This window comes from Pantherophis guttatus, chromosome 1, assembly GCF_059756535.1.
Source record: "Pantherophis guttatus breed Tessera chromosome 1, ASM5975653v1, whole genome shotgun sequence".
NCBI classification, from domain to species: Eukaryota; Metazoa; Chordata; class Lepidosauria; order Squamata; family Colubridae; genus Pantherophis; species Pantherophis guttatus.
The window spans coordinates 171,328,590-171,349,897 of NC_142063.1; the positions used below are offsets into that span (position 1 = coordinate 171,328,590).

At 37.5% G+C, this 21,308-nt stretch overlaps 1 protein-coding gene across 3 annotated transcripts in view; it reads left to right on the forward strand.

Annotated features, from left to right (window-relative positions):
- Positions 1-21,308, forward strand: part of PARD3B (par-3 family cell polarity regulator beta) — a 568,533-nt gene that overhangs the window by 256,055 nt on the left and 291,170 nt on the right. For all 3 annotated transcript variants that reach the window (XM_060688120.2, XM_060688124.2, XM_034431407.3), the window contains exons 15-16: positions 1,147-1,262; positions 18,129-18,173. In XM_060688120.2, coding sequence (XP_060544103.2) covers positions 1,147-1,262; positions 18,129-18,173 — 161 coding nt within the window. The remainder of the gene's footprint in view (positions 1-1,146; positions 1,263-18,128; positions 18,174-21,308) is intronic.

Consider the following 21,308-nt stretch of genomic DNA (forward strand, 5'->3'; position numbering starts at 1 on the left):
AAACCACAGATAAGATGGAAGGACTGGGAAGCCTATATACTTGTACAAGTCCTCACCAGAGTTCTCCCTATTGCATGTTCTGCCTTTCTGACTAGAATGATATTTCAAAATGTCCAGTTTTTATACAGTTTTCTTCTTCCCTCAGAAGAGACCTGCAGTGTTTCTTTGAGACAGAATGTGTGTCCATGAAATTCATATAATTCACAAATTTCAGTGAAATTTTGGTATTGAAATTTTTGGGAATATGTAATTTTCAGAATACTGTATTATTTTTAAATTTAATTTTAGACTTAAGTGTAAGACAATTATGGATCAAATAAGGGCATATCTCGGCCAAATTGTTTAATTCGATTTTATTCTGTTTTTAAATTTTGTATTTATGTGTTTTATTCTGTGGCTGTTCACCGCCCTGAGTCCTTCAGGAGTAGGGAGGAATATAAATCCAATAAATGAAATGAAAATGAAATGATAGGGGCTGGGATCTAATAGTCCCAGGGATGGAAATTAGCAGAATCAAAGGAGTTCAGAGATCCTTCCCCATCACAATTTTTCATTAGCCCTCCAAATCTGCTGAGATAGTTTTGAAGTACCTTTTTTTTTTTTTTGGCAAAATTTGGAAGCAGAGCTAAATACAGAGGGATTTTGTGAAAAGACTCGTGCTTGCATGACATTGGACTATGCCTTTGATCTTTTCAATTGAAAGGAGATATAATTAAGTTTGGTCTTGATTTCCCTACAAAGCATTTTGCTTTTTAGCAGCATATTCGCATTTTTAATCATAAGCATGGGCATATTATAGAGCATCTAGCAGATTTATCTAATTGGAAACAAATTAAGAACTGATGATAAATGTATTAGATGATAGCATACTTTTAAAACTTAAATTAATGCACTTTGTTAAACTTTAATATGCCTTATTAGTACTGAAATAATGATAAAGTGGGCTGAAAAGGTAAAAACCAATACCTTTGGGTTGGATGATAGTTACCCAAAGTAATTTAGATTTAATGTAGGCAATAACTCATGCAAAAAACCTTGAATGACTTATAAGACCTAAGGAGAGAAAATGCATTATGTTGTGTAGAGTTTAATTACTACATCTGATCCTCACCCCACATACTTGTTATGATTTCTTTCTTTCAACAGCATAGCAGCAGATTCAGAGACTTTTTTGCCAGATCAGCCCATCAACTTCAGATCTTTGACCCTGTCCAAACAGACGGAATCAATTAACCTGAAAGCCTCCAAGAGTATGGACCTTGGTAAGATGTGGTGAGAAGATCACTGTATATTCCCTTGTTCTATTTCTTAAATACACCTAATTCGGAAGAAAAATAATTATGAAAGGCCAAATTAGGAGGAAATTAGAAGGAAAAATAACTTTTCTTGCAGAACTTGTTATTTAGAAACTATAATTGTAGAGATTGAATTATTAAACCAAATCATAATATAATTTGCTTGATTTATAATTTAGTGCAATGTTTGAACCCAATATTTAGTTTACATAGTAATTTTTGATCAAGGCATTTTACTCTTAAAGCTTAATAAAAGCACCTTACCTTGTTAATGCAGTTTTTGTATGTGTCTGTATATAAATATTGAAAATGGAAGTAAGTCAAATATTTTATTCATTATGATGCCTTAGAATATTTTGCTTCTCCATTTACAATATTGCCTAGGAAATGGGGAGAAAACAAATATGATAATGACATATACTGTAGACTTTAATACAATAATAATAATTTAACATCATCAAACAACATCTGCCTTTCCCAGGTCCTTGGAAAGAACTTAATAGGTGGATAAAAATGCCAATTCCAGTCTAAACATCTGGCTGACTGTGTGACCAACCATAATTTAATAATAATAACACGCATACAAGGAAATTGGGATAAGATTCTAATGCAGGAAAGTTGCCAGGTTTCTCTGTCACTATTGATTTAAGCTATTAGAGATTGCTTTTTTCTAGTCATTTAGGGTTACAATTGAAATAGGAAGCCATTTCCCATCAACAGAAAAAGCATCTGCCACATAAAAGCCCAGACTTAGCAGTTGTCTATAAGAAAGACAAAAATTTCTGGATAGTGGACATTGCAATACCTGGAGACAGCAGAATAGAAAAGAAGGAACTGGAAGGGGGAAAGACACAAAATGCAAAGACCTGCAAATAGAATTAGAATGACTGTGGCAAAAGAAAGCAAAGATAGTAGCAATAATAATAGGTGCCTTGGATGCAATCCCAAAACATTTATATGATTACTTGAATACCATAGACAGAGACAACATCACCATTACTCAATTGCAAAAGGCAGTTTTACTTGGAACAGCTTAGGTTCTGCAACAATATCTTTAACACCATCAAACAACCACATTTGCCTATCTCGGGTCCTTGGGAAGGACTTAATAGGTGGATAAAAATGCCAAATCCATCCTAAACAGCTGGCTGACTGTGCAAGCAACAATAAGAACCCATTAACCCATTTACTATAATGAGAATAGAGAAAAAGAATCACGTATCAGATAATTTGTTGCCCAGGTCAACAAGGACTATGTCAAATGTTAGAGTCCTGAGCATTTGGCAACAAGTGAGAAATTAAACTCGGAAGCTTGGCTGGGCAACCAGCTCCTAACCCTCTAGGATTACTAGAAGAAGCACAACCATAGATAAAACAAAGATATGTTGTGTGTGAAAATCGTGCCATTATGGCCTGCTATTACAAATTGGAAGCAACAAAGTGAGACTATTCAACTAAACGTTTGAATTGTGGAAAAGCATTTGTCCAAATTCAGATATCACTGAACAACTTTTAGCAAATTAAAGGAGATTCTGGCAAGGAAAAATATTACATAGTCAATTTCTAGAAGAGATAAAGTAGATAAAAATTCAACCTAACAATAGCTTACCACTGTAATATTAAAAAGAGAAACTAAAGGCTTGATTTTGTCTGTCAAGAGCAACCTATTTAAACTAATTCAATTAGGCCAAAATTGAAAAATGATCAAATCTTTCAAAGTGCTGATTGTGCAAAAAGAACAGTAGATGATATACTCAGCATGTACAAGAATGTCGCACGAAAAGTTTATAAACAACAACATAACACAGTCACCAAAATGATTCACTGGAACAATCCATAAAAAATATGTGCCAGTAATGAAAAATTGGTGGGAACATATAGTTGAAAAGGTAGCTGAAAATGAAGAAGTTAAAATATTGTGGGATTTCCAAATACACTTGATGAAGTCTTGGCTCATAATATACCATGTGGAGTTGAAAAGAAAAAAGCGTGGATAATTGGTGTGGCGAAACCAGAGGATAGTAAAATAAAGACAAATAATTAGAGAACATCACAAAATATCAAGATCTAAAAATTGAAATTAAAACATTATGGCATAAACTGGCCTTGGTGATCCGACTGGCTATCAATACACTAGGTCTCATACCAAAAACTTTTGGACAGCACAGAAAATCTATGCACTGACAGAATTTCTGTTAGTCAATTGCAAAAAGCCACAATGCTTGGATCTAGGCATACAGTAGTCCGATACATTACGTCATCATAGGTTCTTGTGAAGAACTTGATATGTATAAAAGTCAATACCACCTAAAGAACTGGCAGCTGTGATTTCACATTGTTGTGGGTATAGTAAGAGTAACAACAACATCTGCTCAGCTCACTTTTAAAGACACATTATTGGTGTCAACATTGTGCCTTGCTATCAGTCAGAGCTGTGCAGAATGTATTGAACTGTGGTAGAAAATAATTTCCACACTCTTGGCACAGCATATAACAATTTCATCTGAAATTGCTTTCTCTGGAGAAAGGTGACAGATCTTTTGTGCACAGTTACTGCACAAGTGGGTATTTCAACTTGGCCTTGTATTTTGTAGCCCGTCAGCATCTGTCTTGCAATTGAGTATGTTATACCTATTGCTAACCTCAGAGCTTGGTGCCTTCAGTGTCAATTGGAAATCGTCCTAATGCAGAGAATATGTTAATGTGAAGATGAAACAGAGGTGAAAATACAGCTCCTGGGTTTGAGTTTACAGAATGTTTAGACAGTTTCTACATGTGGCAGACATGTTACAGAAATGATATGGACAACAAGTTTTTCCACAATACCTAAAATTGTTCAAATTGCAAGATAGAAATAACTATATTTGGTTCATATTCTGATGAAAATGGGTGACTGTTTACTATATAATTGTTACACTAATACATTCCTGTATGGTAGCTTATAGTCTGTTGGTTCCATTGCCAACTGTGCCTTTCTATTCACTATACATTGTATAGGCATTGTTTCCTGTAAGCAAAGCTTTCAGAGAACAGGAATTGAAGATGCTTAATTATAAAGAAAAAAAAGCAATTTTCTTCCACAACTGTTTTTCTAATACATCAATGAACAGTCAAATTGACTTGTAATCTAAATATCTCATACTAAATGGCCCAAATCCTTGAGCTTCCATTGTTGGGGGGTGGGGTTAAGTTGGGTCTTTCCTGGTCATCTAATATACAACAAAAGCTGCAAGGCCTTCTCCTGTATATACAGTCTTTTTTTATAATTAAAAAACTATGATAAAACTCTAATGAGGCTTATTTTTTTGCTTATTTTTTATATTATGTTTTGTTAGAGAAAAGATTGTTAAAAGGTTGTGAAATGCAGATAGTTTTGACATACAACCAATCACTTTGCAACTGTTCAAAACTGTCCCTAGGGTTACTTACAACCTGCTTCTGAAGTTCTGACTGTTTGCCGCCCCCCCCCCCCAATTTTCATGTGACCTCAGGTCAGGTCAGCTGGCTCTCATTTACAGCCATTTGCAGTAAATGGCTACATACTGTATTATGATTTTTCTCCGAAAACCAGTATTTTTCTGTTTTCTACAAAACCAGCTCAAAGCAAATAATTTCTTCCCTTAACAACTATGGCATTTGCTTAACAACTGTAGTGGCCACTTAACGCCTGCACAAAAATGATCTCAAAATTAGGCCATTCACATGGGTGACCTACTTTATGACTGTCACGACTGATGACTGCAGTGGGCAGTCTCCATTATAGTTGTAAATCCAGGATTACTTGTGATTTGGGGCAGTCAGCAAACCTTTCAGAATTATTTCTTTGGTACTATGTTTTTTTCAGGTGAGGAATAGGATGGAATAAAGGGAATACAATCAAGTATTTGCCCACCAGCATTTTTCTTTTCATTTGCTGGTAAAGTAAGAGAATCCCTACTTTTAAATGTTTTCTCTCCCATAATTTAAACCAGGGGTGTCAAACTCAAGGCCCATGGGCCACAACTGGCCCACAGGGCTTCTCTGGAAACAGCAAAGGACCGGCCCATGGTGCCTCTGTCAGTGAAAATGGAGCTTGGGGGGAGGGGGGGACACACTGGCAGAGGGCTGCAGGAGGCCATTATGGCCCAAAAATGGCACCCCCCAGCTTCTTTTTTGCTGGCAGAGGCTAGCAAAACAAACTAAAAACAAAACAAAAGGACAAATGTTTCACCTTTTGCATTTGAGCATGCAAGAAGGAACAGGAAAGGAGAAGGGAAAAGAGGAAATACAAAAAAAAAGAAGAAGGAAAGATGGGAAAGAGAGCAAGGAAGGAAAAATAAGGAAAGAGTGGAAGGAAGAAAAAATGAGAAGGAAGAGAGAAGGAAAAAGAAGAAAAGGGAGGAGAGGGAGGGAGGGAGGGAGGGAGAGAGGAAGGAAGGAAGGAAGGAAATTATAATGAGAGTGAAGGAGAGTTTCAGGAAAGTCCTGCCTTAGCACTTGGCCACCAGAGGTGCCCCCGACATGAGTGATGTTGAGCTGGCCGTGCCTGCCTGCCCACTGAGGTCAAACACAACCCTGATATTGTCCTCAATGAAATTGAGTTTGACACCTCTGATTTAAACCATACTAAAGGCAAGCCAGTTGCTAGTTATGTGCAAGAAACATTCTTGTTTTTAAATGTAGCACGACTGTCAAACTGTTGCTTTTTTTCTTTATTAGATCCTCATCTCCATTTGCCGAGGGTTTTTTGCTGCAATTAATAAGCTTGCAATTAAAACTTGATATATCTAATTAAATTCTGTTTTTAATTAATTTTATTTAACTAGAGTGGGGTTTATGGAGATGGTAGGTGGATTTTGTAGTACTGAATATTATAAGAAAACACCTGTTTTCATTCTAATTTTGTTCTATTAGCAAATATAGTGAGAAAAATCTAAATTTAATATTTTATCATCAAGGGAAACATAGTTCAATACAGGTATCCCAACTGAATGGCACTATCCACTCACATCATGGTGAGTTTGTCTCTTCTTTCCTGACAAAACTACTTTTGATGTAGGAATTAGGGGACCATAACCTTCAAATGTGGTACTACCCAGAAGTATCGACACATGAATTTGCTTCACATATGCAACTATGTAGTAAAATGCTTGCCAAGGGATAATGCTTTCCTCATTCCTGAACATTTGACAAACCCATGCTTAGTTGATAAATATGTTACCAGTCTAGGTCACTGCAGATGCAAATTTGAAATGATTTTTTTCATTATTAAACATAACAAAATAAAATATGCATGAGATCGGTTTGCCTAGTTCTTCTCCTCAATTAATCTTTCCAGTCTGGAAGAAAATTCAGTCACCTGTCTCTTATTTTTAACATGTAGATTGAGATTATTATTCATCTTGGTTATAATTAGGCATTCAATCTTGCCTGATTTGTAGGAATAGGTTTCCAAGAACTCTTGGTGCAGAAACACTGATGCTTGTATGACACATAAAGTACTGCTAAGAGATGGATCAGTGACTCTTGGAGGCAGTGAAAGCCAGCCTGCATCCTCAGTAAATCAAATATTTCTTCATAATTGTTCCTTCTATTCTAAATTCCTTTGAGTCCAAAATAAAAAAGGCATTTAAGTACTATATTTCCTATCCAGAAATACCAGCTGGATGACAAACTTGGGTGTAAAAGAAAAGCAGTTCATGTATCTCATTTATATACTTATTTGACATATTTGGGCTCACTTTTCTTATAATTCATTTAAAACAAAAGCATAACTGACATAACATAATTTAAATCTAATCTACATTTTAAAAGCATAATTGAAATTAAATTAAATGGATCCATTTAAAATATCCCTTAGTCAGAAGTGTGGGAACCAGTTAGACCAGGAGTGTCAAACTCGATCCCGTCGTGAGCCATGTTGGGATTTTGTTTGCCCTTGGAGGGCCAGGGTGGGCATGGCCTGGTCATCACAGCTGACTAGGTGGGTGTGGCCGGGTCCAAGGCAGCAGAGGGTGGTCCCTCGCCATCTCCAGGATGGCCCGTGGGCCAACTCTGCGGCCTATTGCAGGCCAGATCCACCCCATGGGCTGTGTGTTTGACACCCCTGAGTTGGACCATCGACTAAATAGAGCCAGCAGGTGCTAGAGGAAAACTAAAACTTTAGCTTATATCTGAAAAGTTTCAGGTAGCAAGAAATTCCAGAAAATGGGAACAGCTGTTGAAGTGGGAGCAGTTCATGGTTATTGACTGGCTTCACAGAAGAGATGGGAATTCGATCCAGAGTCAGATAATTAGCCAGATCTGCTTGTGTCCCTTTAAAAATGTTTACAGTACACTGCATTATGCTTTTCCTTTTCAAAAGGGACATATGGAATGGCTTTATAATATTCAACATTATCTCCTTTACAGTTTTTCCCTGATTTCATCAATGTCCATGCAGGTGGACCACTGCATTTTCATCACTGAGCTTAAAATAACTGACCCAAATAGGATCAGCATCTGGCACTAGTAGAGCAGGGGTGTCAAACTCGCGGCTCGGGGGCCGGTTGCGTCACGTGCTGGCCCCACCCCCACCCGGTTTAGTGAAGGGGGAAAAGTCCCGATACGTCATGTCGTGACGTTGTGAGTTTGACACCCCTGTAGTAGAGCATTCAAATCAAATCAACCTTTGTTATGGTCAAATACCATAGAAAGTTGTCATTGCTGCTGAGAAGTATTTCACAAACCTTGATGAGAAAATCTCAATATTTTACTCTTTTTCAGATTTAAACCTGTTAGATATTGTCCTCTGATTAATTTACTAGCTATGCATAGTTGGAAAAGGAGAATTGGTCTAATAACTAAATTAGCCAGTCTGATGAAAAGCATTAACTAAAGGGGAATGAGCTGAAACTGTAGGAAAAGATGTTGTTGGTTAATTATGCATTCTTGGCAATTGCAGCTTCTTGGGAGAAATAATTATGTAAATAATAGATGATCCCTATTTGGGAGATGTCATTATAGCTGAAGTTCAGACGCCACTGACCTGAGAGTGCCTGTGGTAAGGATGCAAAAGGAGCAGGTGGCCAAAGCTTTCCTTTCTGTGTGACTGGGAGATGAGAAGGCTTGATTTTGTTAGCAAGCCCTAAATTACTGGGTTATGCTAATTTTTCCTCTCTCCCCCATAGAGGTGTTGGTGATCATGGTGGTTCAGTTATCTTTATACATGCAATCTCTTAAGGCACCTAAATTCAATACAATCTGACCCTCGGTGAACAATTCCAAGGGTTGAACTTTTAGCCTTTGCTTTACAGATCTGAAAATTACAGTCCATCCAATTTAGAACAGTGGCAGTACAGATGGTTTGATCTTACTTCTGCAAATAAACAAGACAGATGATATAGCTGAGTGTTATTGGAGTTCAGAAAGGAAATGAGGGGAAATAGCTAATTACCATACAATTTATTGTAAGGATGATGCCACTTCCTATTCATGCACAATAGGACAGTTGTATAGGCAATAATTGCCACATTATGCACTAAAATACATTAACCAATCACGTGAGCATCAGTGTTTTTCTCCAGCTGCATGAAAAATGAATTTTTCCCAATCATATCAAGAGACAAATACTTTTTTAAAAAACCTAACATTTTATTATTTTATTATTTATATTAATGTCATTTACCCTCTTCCATAAACATATGTAGACAAAGCCTATTTGGGCTTTGTAAAAGTCTTCCTATCTACAGAAAGGAAACGATATTCAGAAGAACGAAAGCTCTATTAGTTTTAGCTCACAGCTACACAGGGAATTGAATATTATCAACATGCAACGATTTTGCTGTGCATCAATTTGTATAAAATACCCTGTAATGTTAAAGTAGGAAAATAGTGCTACATTTCTATCTTGTGACATGCATGGGCGTATTTTGTATCAAAGTTTGATTCTTTCACTCAATGGAAAATTATTCATTAGTTATATAATTTGTGTTTTAACCAATTTTTGCTTTTTCTTTTCACTTTTGCTGTGAAGATTGTTCTGCTCAATTGAGAAGTTAGATGCTGCTCTGTATAAAAATAAAATGCTACATTCCTTAATAATGTGATAAACCTGACCTTGATTAACATGCCCCATAGATTTTAGCCAAAAAAATGATACTTGTATTTGACTTCTATTATTAAAAAATCATAGATGAATAAATATTATACTTTTGGGGGGGGGAGTTGAATGTGAAATCTAAAACTTTTAAGGATTTGAAAGAGTGTCCAATATTTCTTTTTAATCATGTTTTTATTTGTGTTTTTAATTCAATTTGATGCTGGTCAACTCCAAAGCAACTCTGTTATCCCAAACGTTTTCTGTTGCAAAGCAAACTGATGATGAAATATCACTGGTTTTTCATTGTTCAGGACATAGTTCTTTGTTATCAGGTGCTTGTTGAATTGTCCAGATATCAGGACTCTGTTAGTGGAAGGGGAATATCAGCCTAGAAAAAGGAAATTGTGTCACAAAAGCAGGAATGCCATGAATATAAACGTCTAACAGCCTCCTAGGGATGAGCTTTGGAGTCATGTAAAGAGGGAAAGGAAGATTTCTCTTTAAATGAGGAACAGCATACAGGATTTGAAGTAGTGAAATATTCTGAAGGAACCCAATGAGCTGCTTCAATTTGGCCTAACTGAAAAGCTGCATACACTACAAAGGAAACAGGATAACATGACAGGATGGTGAAAATGTTCCATATGAGCAAATGTTAAGGAAATGTCAAAGAAATACCGCAGGGCTTATTCTGGTTACAGGCCACTTCATAGAATTACTGATCTTAAACATGTTTTTAAAAAGATTACCTTTCAAGGAAAAATGAGACCCTCTTTATGTACATAGTAATCATGAGATGAATTGATAGTGTAGCAACTTGTGGTTTTGGAGACTTGATACCCCCCCCACACTTCTCCCCCCCTCCCCCGATTTTGCTGGCAACATGAATCTTACACTTGGTCAAATTTCATCCACTGTTTTAAAGAACATCATCCCAAATTATACAATTATATTGGCAAACAGTAAGAAATAGTGCCAATCCTACATTTGCAGAGATGAATATATTCTGAAGCAGTGTTACTTCATTTTAACAGATGTAGTTCCATAGAAATCTGATGAATGGTATAGAAATGTTTCCAGAAAGGCATTACTGTTTTAAAAATATGTTTTTCAAGCTTTTAATGCTTAAAAGGTTTTACTGGTTTCTTACTGCTACTCTGCTCATTTAACTGTTTCTGATTTTCTATAATCTTTGATGTTTTGTTGTAAACCACCTTGAGAATGATGAAAGTACAAAAATGTAATGAATATAAAGACCCAGTTCTCAAACATTAGATCAATTTTTTTAAAGTCAAGAGTTCCTACCCTGAACAAACTGATTTCAACGACATTCAACATTTAACTGGGAATAAGTCCCTCTGTCTTGGTAGATTTATTACTGAATGGAAATGCAGAGGATTGCACCAATAGTGATTATAGCTTGTATTTTTTATACTGTAAGTTATGCATAGAATCCCTTTCATCTTAAAATTACTAGCATTTTTGCTGCATTTTTTGTTTCTGCATAACTACTAAACTGCTCATTTTGAGAATTGCATACTATAGAAATGGGAGCTCATATCTTTCACTGAGAACACGTCTGCCATTTTTTCCTGAATCGATTCTCCTCACCTGATTCAACCTAGGCTAACAACTTCTACAAAAATATCTTGGATCAAAACAAATCAGAGAAAGATTAGTTGCGTTTTTCTCTCTGAGAATTACCCAACTCCATAAAAGTATATTTGTTTTATGAAATCTCTCTTGTCCTTGAATATTTGGCAAATAATTAATTCTCATCATATGGAATCATCATGTAGGATGGAATTCTTAAGGAATCAATATTTAATAATTCTATGTCCATTTTAATTAAAAGCAAGACACTATTTCTAATCTATTCTCTACTTGATTCAGTTGGAGGCAGTTTAATTCTGGTGCCTAGACTGAATTTTATATTGCTAACCTAGTATATTGTAGAGCTTACATATTACCATAGTTTTATAAGTTTTTGTATAGCCAAAGTAAGAGTTATGAATCATCATATGCATTTATTTATTTTATTAAAGTTACATACTTTTGTATACAGATGTATTTAGTTGCCTGACCTTCCTCACAAATTTAGAGAGATAGAAATTAATTTGTCACACATGACAAATCCAAAGGAAATCAACTAGACTCTACTGTAGAGAATTCAAAGTCATAGAGAAGCAATCTATTCTAGCTCTACCTTTCCCAGTAATGACTAACCCAAGTAAGGCAGGCATTTGTATTTTTACCTATTTTTCTCTCTCTTATACATACAACTTTAAGTACGCTTAATCGTAATTGGACTACTAGCCTTTGTCATTTGCTTTAGGTATATAGAGATATTCCTCTTATTTTGCCTGCAATTCCAGGGGCAAATACATTTGAATTTGCTGTGAGAAGGAATTCTTGTCAAATGCATGGAGGTTGTTAGAGATGAAGTTGTTGATGAGGCTAGGGAACATATTTACTGCTTTCTGGAAAGGGGGACAATGGCAGTCTATGTTGGAATCCTATTGTGAGTAAATTGTTTAAGAAAATGACTCAAAAACACAGTATTTATTTGTAACCAGCATAGCATTTAAACTATAAGCCATGGATCTAATAAAAGGGTAACTTAAAATATAAATATCTTTAATGTAATGCAAAATAGGGCTCAATAGTGCTTTGGCTACTGTTCATAAAATATTAAAATCATAGAGTTTAAAGTATCCAGTTAGACTCTAGTGCCCAATCTCAGTAAAGCCTCTCAAATTATGGCACATCAAACTTTGTTTTAAGATGCACACCATTTTCCATGGTAGATTGCACCATACGTTTCCCTAACATTCAGATAGTATTTCATTTTTCATTCTGGGTTGATAAGGAACAACTTTGAATTTCTCTATGGCATACTTCTAAGCTCCTAAAAGAGCTATTCTATTCTATTGCTTCTCAGCTGAATCTTCTCTCAAATATATAAATATAAATATACCCAGTTCCTATCATCTCTTCCCTTAGGACAGGGCTGTCAAACTCCCAGCCCATGGGCCAGATGCGTCATGTGCTGGCCACGCCCACACCCATGTTAGTGAAGGGGAAAAAGGTCCTGATATGTCATGTGGCGATGTGAGTTTGACACCCCTGCCATAGGACTTATTTCTGACCCTATCATTCTTCAGGTTTTTTCTCAAGTTTTCTTGAAATATGTTACCTGGTATGAACACAAATGGGGTAGGATATGGACAAAGTACAGCAAGCAAAAATGGCATTTGCCTTTTTAGAAGCTAGGACCTCTTGTTTATTGATTTTCACCTTGAGATTAGCTATAATTCCAGATTGCAAATGTACTGTTTTTGGAATATGCTATATCTGCATTCGACTTCTTTTTCCAAAGTGAAGGATTTTGCATTTCTCTCTTTTAATTTTCATCCTATTATTTTCAGCCCATTTGTCTAATGTATCACAATCACTTAATGTTATTTCTGTCTTCCAGGGTATTAATTACTAATTTTGTGTCATCTGCAAATTTGATAAGCATTCCCTCCACCTCTTTATTCAAGTCATTAATAAAAATGTTGAAGAGGACAAGTCTGAACTTTGTGGCACCTCATTCAGTGGCTCTCTTGTTTGATGAAAAAATGTTGATGAGCATTCTTTGAATACAGTTTTCAAACCATCTATAATATTGTCATGTCAAGCCACCATTTAACTGTCTATCAGATATAAAGTCCTAGGGCAGTAAGGTTCCCATGGCGAACCTATGGCACGTGTGCCGGAAGTGGCATGCAGAGCCATCTCTCTGGGCACGCCAGCCATCGCCTGTTGGTCTTCTGGGTTCTGGTGCGCTGGCCAGCCGTTCTTCGCGCAGGCAGGAGCACCAGAAACTGGAAGAGCAGCTCTCTGGTTCACATGCACGTACCAGGAAGCTGACCTTCTGGTTTCCTGCATGCGCATGCGTGCCAGCCAGCTGGTCTTCGCCTGAAACCGGAAGACCAGGTGACATGCACACCAGAAACTGGAAGCTTAACTTCCCGGCATGTGCATGGCTCTTCCGGTTTCCAGCACTCCTGCGTATGCACGCTGGGGAGCTGCTCTTCTAGTTTCCGGTGCTCCCACGTGCGTGCGCTCCCATTTCAGCATTCGGTGCCGAAAAGGTTCGCCAACACTGTCCTAGGGTATTCTGTCAAATGCTTCGCTAAAATCAAAATCAGTTCCACAGCATTTCTCTAGTTTAGTAAGGAAATGAAATTTAGTCTGGTAACATATATTCTTGGCAAATATTTGCTGACTTCTGGTAATTCATATATTGTTTTAAAGTGCTGACAAATTAGCCTCTTTATGGTTTCAGTGTCATATGGTCTGGTCTCTATCTCATGGATCTTCCTTTTCCCTCTCTTCTGAATAAAAGCAATGATCCTCCTCCTCCAATTATCTGAAATTTCAGTTAAGACAAACATAAAATTTGGCAAGACTATTAGAAATTTCTTTCGGGACACTTAGATGCAATTCATATGGCTTTGGAAGGCTTGTATTCATTCAAGTTCAGTATGTACTTCCAGATGACATTTTAATCAAACATCCTGCTGTTCAAAATTAAATGTGTTCGTGCGACACAGTGAAACAATACTAAACAATAACAGGAGTTGAATAATCCCATGCTTATTTTATTGTTTGCTATGTATCCTTTTGCTTTGTTCACTCTTGCATGCACTTCATCATTAGAACAACAATTGATGACCTCCTTTTACCGGTCCATAATAGAAAGTGTCCTCACTTATTGCATTATGGTATGGCATGCCGGTCTGACAGCCGTGGATAGAAAAACATTACAAAGGTTGGTGAGCACAGCACAAAACATTGTGGGCTGTCCCCTGCTACCACTAGATGAGATTGCTAGGGCTCGCTGCCTTAGAAGAGTGAGGAAAATTCTTAGGGATGACTCTCACCCTGGTCATCATTTCCTTACCCTCCTACCATCAGGAAGGAGATATAGAAGTATAGCCAGCCGCACAAATAGGCTGAAGAACAGTTTTTATCTGTGGGCTGTCAGACTCCTGAATGAGAAATAACATCGTAACTACGTAGTATGATGGACTGCAGGGCCGGCACAATGTGTAACATGTCCAAATTGGTGCAATAGGATCAAGTGTTTTGTTAATATGATTTATTGGATTAGGGATTTTCTGTCTTCACTGTGAGTTGTATTGTGTTGGTGGGGGGTGCACTGAGGGAGCTCAACCAATCTCATTGTACATATGTTGTGCACTGACAATAAAGATTTGAATTTGAATTTGAATTTGAACAAAACATGGCTATGATCAAAGCACTGGAGTACTCTGGAATCAATGCACACCAATCTATCTAAAATAAAAGGTGTATAAAACAATGGTACGTGCAATAACTTTCTATGGTGTTGAGTGCTGGCCAACCACCAAATGAATTGAGAGCTCTGTACATGCCACGGACATGTGCATGCTTCGCTGGTTGTTAGGTGTTTCTTTTCTTGATCATGTCAGCAATGACTCAGTACGTCAGCAAATGGGCATTGCACCAATATTTGAGAAGATGTAGGTGAAACACCTACAGTGATATGGTCATGTCCTACAAGCAGCACCCCACACTATTGCCTGCATCGCCTTCACTTTAACACAGATGGCAAGGGTCTGCATGGAAGGCTGAAGCAACAATGGCAAAGCAGAATAAATGGAGCCCAGTTGGACTCAGATCCTGCATTTGATCATGCAAGATGGTATTTGTCGATCCCAAAGGATGATGATATAGTATATCCTTTTGCCATATTCGCTCTTGAATATAGACTGTATAGAATAAGAGCCCCCTTTTTTCCTTGTTGCATTCTTCTCCAACCTCTGTTCACTCTTCAGTTTAGATTTTCTGTCTACAACTGTTTTAAGCTGAAAGGAAGTAGTTTTTACTTAGATATGAGAAATGTTTCCTAATGATAAGAGCTGTTTAACAATAGGTCAGAGTAGCCTGAAATGTGGTGGAAGCTCTTTCATGGGAGGTCTTTAAGCAGAGGCTCAATGGGTGTCTATTTGCCAGGGATGCTGAGGTAACCTGTCCGTTAGGACAGTCTTTCCTGGTAACTTTTCTATAATAGAATGCTGATCATTATGACCTGGAAACTGAGTGGAAGTGATAATGGCTATTACGGATTCCATTAGAAAGTGGATTATTAATGTTTTGTGGTATTTCATTGTGAGGGGATTAATCTGCTTCATTTAGTGTATGAGAAAGACATGCAGCAACAAAAGTGTAAAGGAAGCTGTATGCTAGCTTTCATTAGTTGTGCATTACTTAGAATGAAAAGCAGAGGTGTTATTAAAGAAAAAGAAAGTTTGTATTGTCCTGATAATAACAATAATGTGTGAGGAAGTGAGATAGTCCCGGCAAAATATAGTGTTATGAATTATAACATTGTGAAGACTTGTCTACATTTTGATTTTGCTGTATGCCCCTGGAATAAAGAATTTTATCCCCAACTCTTTATTACCTGTTTCAGAATAGATTTCTGCCAAGGGCTGATATATTATTTTAGATGGTTTGGAAAAAGATTTGCAGGTACTTAGATCCAAAGACATTTAACTGTATTCAGGAGATTTGACAGAGAGAGAGAGAAAATGTTACTTTTCAGTCATACATATAGCATTTGGATAACCTTGTTTTGTACTTTAAAAAGAATATAATAGCTATTCCAGTGACTACAGAATAAGTAATTCCTTGAGTGATATTGTGAAGAGAGGAGAAGGAAAGAAGTATGCAATACAGTATCAAATAGTAGTTGCTATTCATCCTGCATAATCACACAAAATACATGCAAGCTCAAGTTCAAGACTCCTGAACTTCTAGACGTTGGTTTCTTCTAATGATGATTTATTTAATGTACCAGGCTATCGAATCATAGCTTAACATTGGCTCTGATGTTTGTAAGAGCAGTTGAAACAAACAATTCACCAATTTCATCTATTGAACTTAGCTTGAAATAATAGAAGCTTTTGGTCTTCTTGCATGTAAGAATTTTATCTGTCGATTTTGTTGAGGTCTTCAAAATGAGTTCATATTTTTAGATAAAATAACATTAGCATTCCATGAAAGAGTTTCTATTAAAAATAAAACAGCTAAAATGTTTGCAAAAGGATGCATTTGAGCCATGATTTGACATGTTCTGTGTTACTATCCAACATCCTTAGATGTGGAAACACTGCAATGCAGAAATAAGAGCAACTGAAGTAATGTTATTGGCACAATCATTGACTTAAAATTAATTGATGGCACTATATCTTTATTATGCAGAAAGGGCTGTGTAAGGATAACATCCATCTGGAAAGCTAGCAACTGATTTTTCCCCTGACTAAAATACGTTTAGATCAGGGAAAGTAATTTATTTAGATTCTTAAAAGCATGGAAATTTTGGGGGGTTGTGGAAACATGGCCTTAGTTAATTAATTTGCTCTCTGTGAAGTGAAGTGCTTTTGGTACGCTTTATACAGATAGAAAATATTTCAAATTTTACTGAGATATTTGGGAAGGGAGTGGATAGATTTTCCATTGTCCAAATCTATTATATTAGAGCTCATATAAACTTCGTTTTCGAATCTCTCTCTGCAAAAAGAACAAACTATGAAAGAGAGAGAGAAAGGGGGAGGGCAATGTAGGGAGCCACCTTGAAAGTAATGAATGTATCTTGGTCTTCCAAATTTTTCATACTCAAAGCTTTTTGTTTGGGGATGCCTGCTGGTGGCATATTTTTGGAGGTTTGACTGACCATGCAAAAATAGATTTAAACCAATCTCTGCTCATAGTTTTACCTGAATATTATATTTCTAAAATAACTATTTCCATGTTAATGGCATCAAAACTGTTTGGAGACAGTGGGTTTTCCCTGTTGAATTGCTCTAGAATTTCTTGCCAATGGAAGCCTTCCTCCAAATGTGAATAGAAAACATATGTGTATATAGGATAAGGGGCATTCCATTCTGATTGGATCCACAGGAGTTTTCAAGGATTGAGTATGAATAGTACTCCCAGTTGTGGCTAAACAACAACAAAAATCAGGCATAAGATTAAGAGAAACATAATGCCCAATTTGGCTAAAAATGGTATTGGCAAAAACATGAATAATTTGTGGGGGTGGGTGGGTTTACATTTAAGATTGAAGTATATTATATACTTCAACCCCAGGGTCATGGCCCAATACCAGACTGCGGCCCATTCAGAACCAAACTGTGTGAGCAGCAGGCAACCGTACAGGGATGGGCAGCTCTACTTCTATGATTGGCAGGCGCTCACGTTTGCACTCACATGCAAAGCTCCATTTGCATGAGCGGTGGACACTGGCACTCACACAGAACCATCCTCTCTCCCCCACCCCCTCAGATTCACCAATCTGGAAAGGTTGGGAACCGCTGTATTATATCACAAGTACATTTTATCATGCTTCCATTTTTGTGTATTGGAGTTACTTCTGTACAGAAATCCAACCTGTTTTCCACTGAAATTGGCTGCAAAAATACGTAGTATGATTGAAATATCATCTTTGCTCAAAAAATATTTGAAAAGTCCATGCCTATTTTTAACTTTAATTTAATTAGGGTTTCAAATCTGTTGCTATTTTATATTTATTGATGAATTAGACACCAAAAATAAAAACTTTGCTAACACAAGTGCATCTGTTTTGGAATATAATCTAGGATGTTACTGATGGTATATGGTTTCTTCATTTAGGGCTGAATCTGATTTTTATGCACTTTCTTTTCCTTCCTTTTCTCTAGTGGCAGATGAAAGTAAAGTTGCCTTATTGACTGTTCAGAAACTAGGTAAGATTTGTTTCCCCCTTATTTTTACCATATTTTGCAATTAAAATATTATATAAAATATATAAAATAGAGAGTCACTTAAATTCTATTCAGGGTGAATCTCTAATCTGTAATTAACATTTTTTTTCTGTTTCTAGGATATTGACTGAAAATTGAATAATTTGCAAAAGCAGCAATAATATGGCTTTTTAATTAGAAACAATTATGTGTGCCAAGTAAACCGAAGAAAACTAAAAATTTAAAAATTTAAGAGGAGGCTAGGGAGGAAAGGAAAATCTTTGCTTTTTGGGGGGGTTATTTTTAGTGTATTATGTTAATGTTTTCATTTGTCAATATGAGTCAGCTGATTGGTATAGTTCATTCCAGCTATGTAGAATATAGTTTTTTCTGGATTTCCAAACCCATCTTTATCTTGACCTTCCTAGATTAGATAACATGCTTGTGTCAGTGTTGTGTAAATTTGTGTCACATTATATAAACTTGATTCCTTTTCCAGATTCAGCCCCAATTCTTTGCTTCAGAAACTCAGTTCCAAGCATAGGTCAGTTCCTAAATAAAACATTGAGTAACCTTACTTCGCAGCAGCTATCACACAATGGATTTCCATCTGATCTGAAAAAATAGATTTTTTTAAATAAAAGATTTTTTAAAATCTTTTTTTTTAATTGTGATGGTTATGTTTGTTTCAAGTTCTAGACTGAAAGAATATAATTAAAATTTTGAGACCCAAAGCTTCAATTGCTTTTGACCCACATTTTATAATGGAATTCTGGATCACTGTAAATACTGCTTTGATTAGGGGAAAGCATTTGAAAGCCTTATATAAGGCCCTATTCTGCGTTATCTATTGTAGCATAATTTTGGAAGATGTTCATATTTGAATTATGGGATGACTGTTATAAATGTTGAAAACTGTTTAGATTTCCTTCTCTAGAACTCCAAATCGTTCTCTCTGACAGAATAATAGAATAAAAGTTGCTTATTTCATTTATCCCAAAATACTGCATTTCTCCAAAAATAAGATTCGGTCTCATTTCACTGTCAGAGGCGTTCAGGAAAGGCCTCTGCAGCCGAGAAACGAGCTCTGATGGTGCCTCTGATGGTGAAACAGAGGACAGGGGGCACTTTGCAGGTCAATCTGGAGCTCTTTTATCGGCTGCAGAGACCTTTCCTGAAAGGCCTCTGATGGCAAAATGGAGGCTGGAAGCGACGCGTGTAAGTAGTGCCAAGTGGCCGCAGAAGAGGTGGGCTGGCAAGGTGAGGCAGCTGTCAAAGTGTGTGAGGCCTGGCTGCAAGGAAAGCACCTCCACCCCCCATCCCCACCCTAGGTTGATTTTTACCTGTGTGCCTCGCCCCACCCCATGCAACCAAGTACAATAGAGTGGGCAGGATCTTAACTAGGGCTTATTTTGGGGGGTAGGGGTTATACTGGGTGCACGTGTAAAATCCAGCTAGGGCTTATTTTTGGGATAGGTCTTATTTTTTGGGAAACACAGTATTACAAATGTGAAAATCTTTAATTATCTATTATTTAATTATTATCTATTGAATTATAACTAATAACTAATAACCGCTCACAGTTTGTGTTGGCAGGGGGGCAGAGGTCGACCTCGAGGCGCCTTGCTTGGGGGGTGCCGCAAGGGTCGGTCCTCTCGCCCTTTCTGTTCAACGTTTATGTGAAGCCGCTGAGCGAGATCATCCGTGGTTTTGGAGTGAGGGTACATCAGTATGCTGATGATACTCAGCTGTACATCTCCACCCCAGACCACCCCAATGATGCCCTTGATGTGATGTCCCACTGCCTGGAGGCCGTGCGGGTCTGGATGGGGAGAAATAGGCTCAAACTCAACCCTTCCAAGACCGAGTGGCTGTGGCTTCCAGCGTCCCGGTATAGTCAGCTGTTGCCATCGCTGTCTATAGGGGGTGAATCTTTACCCCCCACAGAGAGGGCTCGCAATCTGGGTGTCCTCCTGGACACATGGCTGTCTTTAGAAGAGCATATGACGGCCGTGGCCAGGGGGGCCTTCTATCAGGTTTGCCTGTTCCGCCAGTTGTGTCCCTTTCTGGACCGGGATGCCTTGCACACGGTCACTCACGCCCTTGTTACCTCTCGGCTGGACTACTGTAATGCTCTCTACATGGGGCTCCCCTTGAAGAGCATTCGGAGGCTCCAACTGGTCCAGAATGCAGCCACGTGGATGATTATGGGTGCAACCCGTTGCGCTCATGTAACACCTCTCCTGCGCGAGCTGCACTGGCTCCCAGTGGTCTTCCGGGTGCGATTCAAGGTGTTGGTTACCAGCTTTAAAGCGCTCCATGGCTCAGGACCTGGGTACCTACGAGACCGCCTTCTGCCACCGATAGCCTCCCACCGACCAATTCGCTCCCACAGAGAGGGACTCCTCAGGGTGCCGTCGGCCAAACTATGTCGGCTGGCGACACCCAGGGGGAGAGCCTTCTCTGTGGGAGCTCCTGCCCTTTGGAACGAACTGCCCCCGGAAATACGCACAATCTCTGACCTCCGAGTTCTTCGCTGTGCCCTCAAGACCCTGCTCTTCCAACAGGCAGGGCTATCTTTGTAAAGGAGTTTTAAATTCGAAGTTTTAAATTTTTGCGTTTTTAATGAATCTTGGCCGTAAATGTAATAATTTTAATAATTTTTAAATTTAATTGGGATTTGTATTGTGTTTTTTACTTGGCTGTGCACCGCCCCGAGTCCTTCGGGTGAGGGGCGGTATAGAAATAAAATTATCTATCTATCTATCTATCTATCTATCTATCTATCTATCTATCTATCTATCTATCATGACCTAGGTTGTTCCCATAAATAGAATATCTTATATTGGGGGGGGGGAGTTCTACATATAAGTAGAAACTAAATTCAGTGTATTCTAGCACAAGTTTAGAAAACTATTTAATTTCTCTTGGAGTAAAAAGCTTTAGATTATTAATACCACAGTGAAAATCTCATAGATAAATATTTTAATGCCTTTTCTATTTAGCTTAGAAACCATATCCTTCTTTTAAAGGATATGTGGAAAGCAACCATTTTGAACAAACTTTGTTATATGTTTTGCGAAATTAAAAAATGAAGGCGACATTGTCTGCTTTAATAATCACGGTGATAATATATTG